Here is a 1,129-nt window from a genome sequence, read left to right on the forward strand (position 1 = left end):
CATTGTATTGTGTATATTTGATGTATACAGTGCATATATGTACATTTATCATTTGATATAATATATATATATAGACAAAGTTGAAAACTGGCCTGTACGAAGGGCTAGACATTGAATGTATTTTTTGAATCGTCATAACTAGTACTTTTCAACATATGAACAGCGCCTTCGCCTACAAGATATACCAGTCTAATACATCAGGCCAATACTTTGTTTTGATCTGTTTAAATACAGGTGCTATCATTTTTGTGCAATATATCAGTGTATGTGTTATAAGTTGGTCTATGCCCAGTACTTTGCACGACCTATTGGAGACTTTTGTTCATGGACATGATCATACCTGTCCTACAATGTTAGTATTTCGTATGGAATGAATACAGTAGCGGATGTTGCGCGTGGATCTGTTGCCAATATTTTCATAATCACTGCGCATGTCTAAATTGGCATTGACTGTTAAAGTACTACTCGCCTTTGCAGAGTGCCTCAAACTCGGGTGTATGCATCAGATATATATAAGCAGACCTCTAGAGTCGGGCAACTTTCAGCCAAAGTCAGTACTGGCGAAACGAAACACGAGACAGAATGGGAGAGAGTGAACACTGCTACACAGCTTTGGAAGCACAAGACTTCTGCTCGTGCCATTCAAGTGCGTCCGACGGCCTATCAATACAATCGATCCATTGCTGCATTCGCCGTGGATTTTTCTCTGGTGTACTTAACTTATAAGGAGATGCTAAAAAATGGTGCTAAACCGAGTGCAGTGGCTTATAATACTGTGGTCGCTAGTTGTGCGAAAGCAGGCGAACTCGGTGACGCGTTGGATGTGTTGAAAGAATTGACAAGTGCCGGGTGTGATCCACATGTTACAACATGCACATCTCTCATATCTGCTTTCGGACGGAAGGGCCAGTGGGAAGAAGCTGTCAATCTGTTCCATGACATGGAACGTGCAGGTGTTGTACGCGATACGGTTAACTATAATGCTACTATTTCAGCATGCGATAAGGGATATCAGTGGCAAAAAGCCTTGGATCTGTTTTATGAGATGGAAGCCAAGGGTATCAAACGCAATACGACTACCTATAGTTCCACTATATCTGCATGCGAGAAAGGACATCAGCTGAGACTG

General features: G+C 41.7%; 1 protein-coding gene across 1 annotated transcript; it reads left to right on the plus strand.

The window, feature by feature from the left end:
- Positions 1 to 730: 730 nt before the first annotated feature.
- On the plus strand, positions 731 to 1,058 carry SARC_16864 (hypothetical protein; the record flags this gene model as incomplete). The annotated part of the gene is made up of 1 exon (XM_014289036.1): positions 731 to 1,058. A coding segment is annotated over one exon (328 nt), but the record flags the coding sequence as incomplete, so codon positions are not given.
- Between the last annotated feature and the right edge of the window lie 71 nt (positions 1,059 to 1,129).

This window comes from Sphaeroforma arctica (assembly GCF_001186125.1).
Source record: "Sphaeroforma arctica JP610 unplaced genomic scaffold supercont1.9088, whole genome shotgun sequence".
Lineage (NCBI taxonomy): Eukaryota > Ichthyosporea > Ichthyophonida > Sphaeroforma > Sphaeroforma arctica.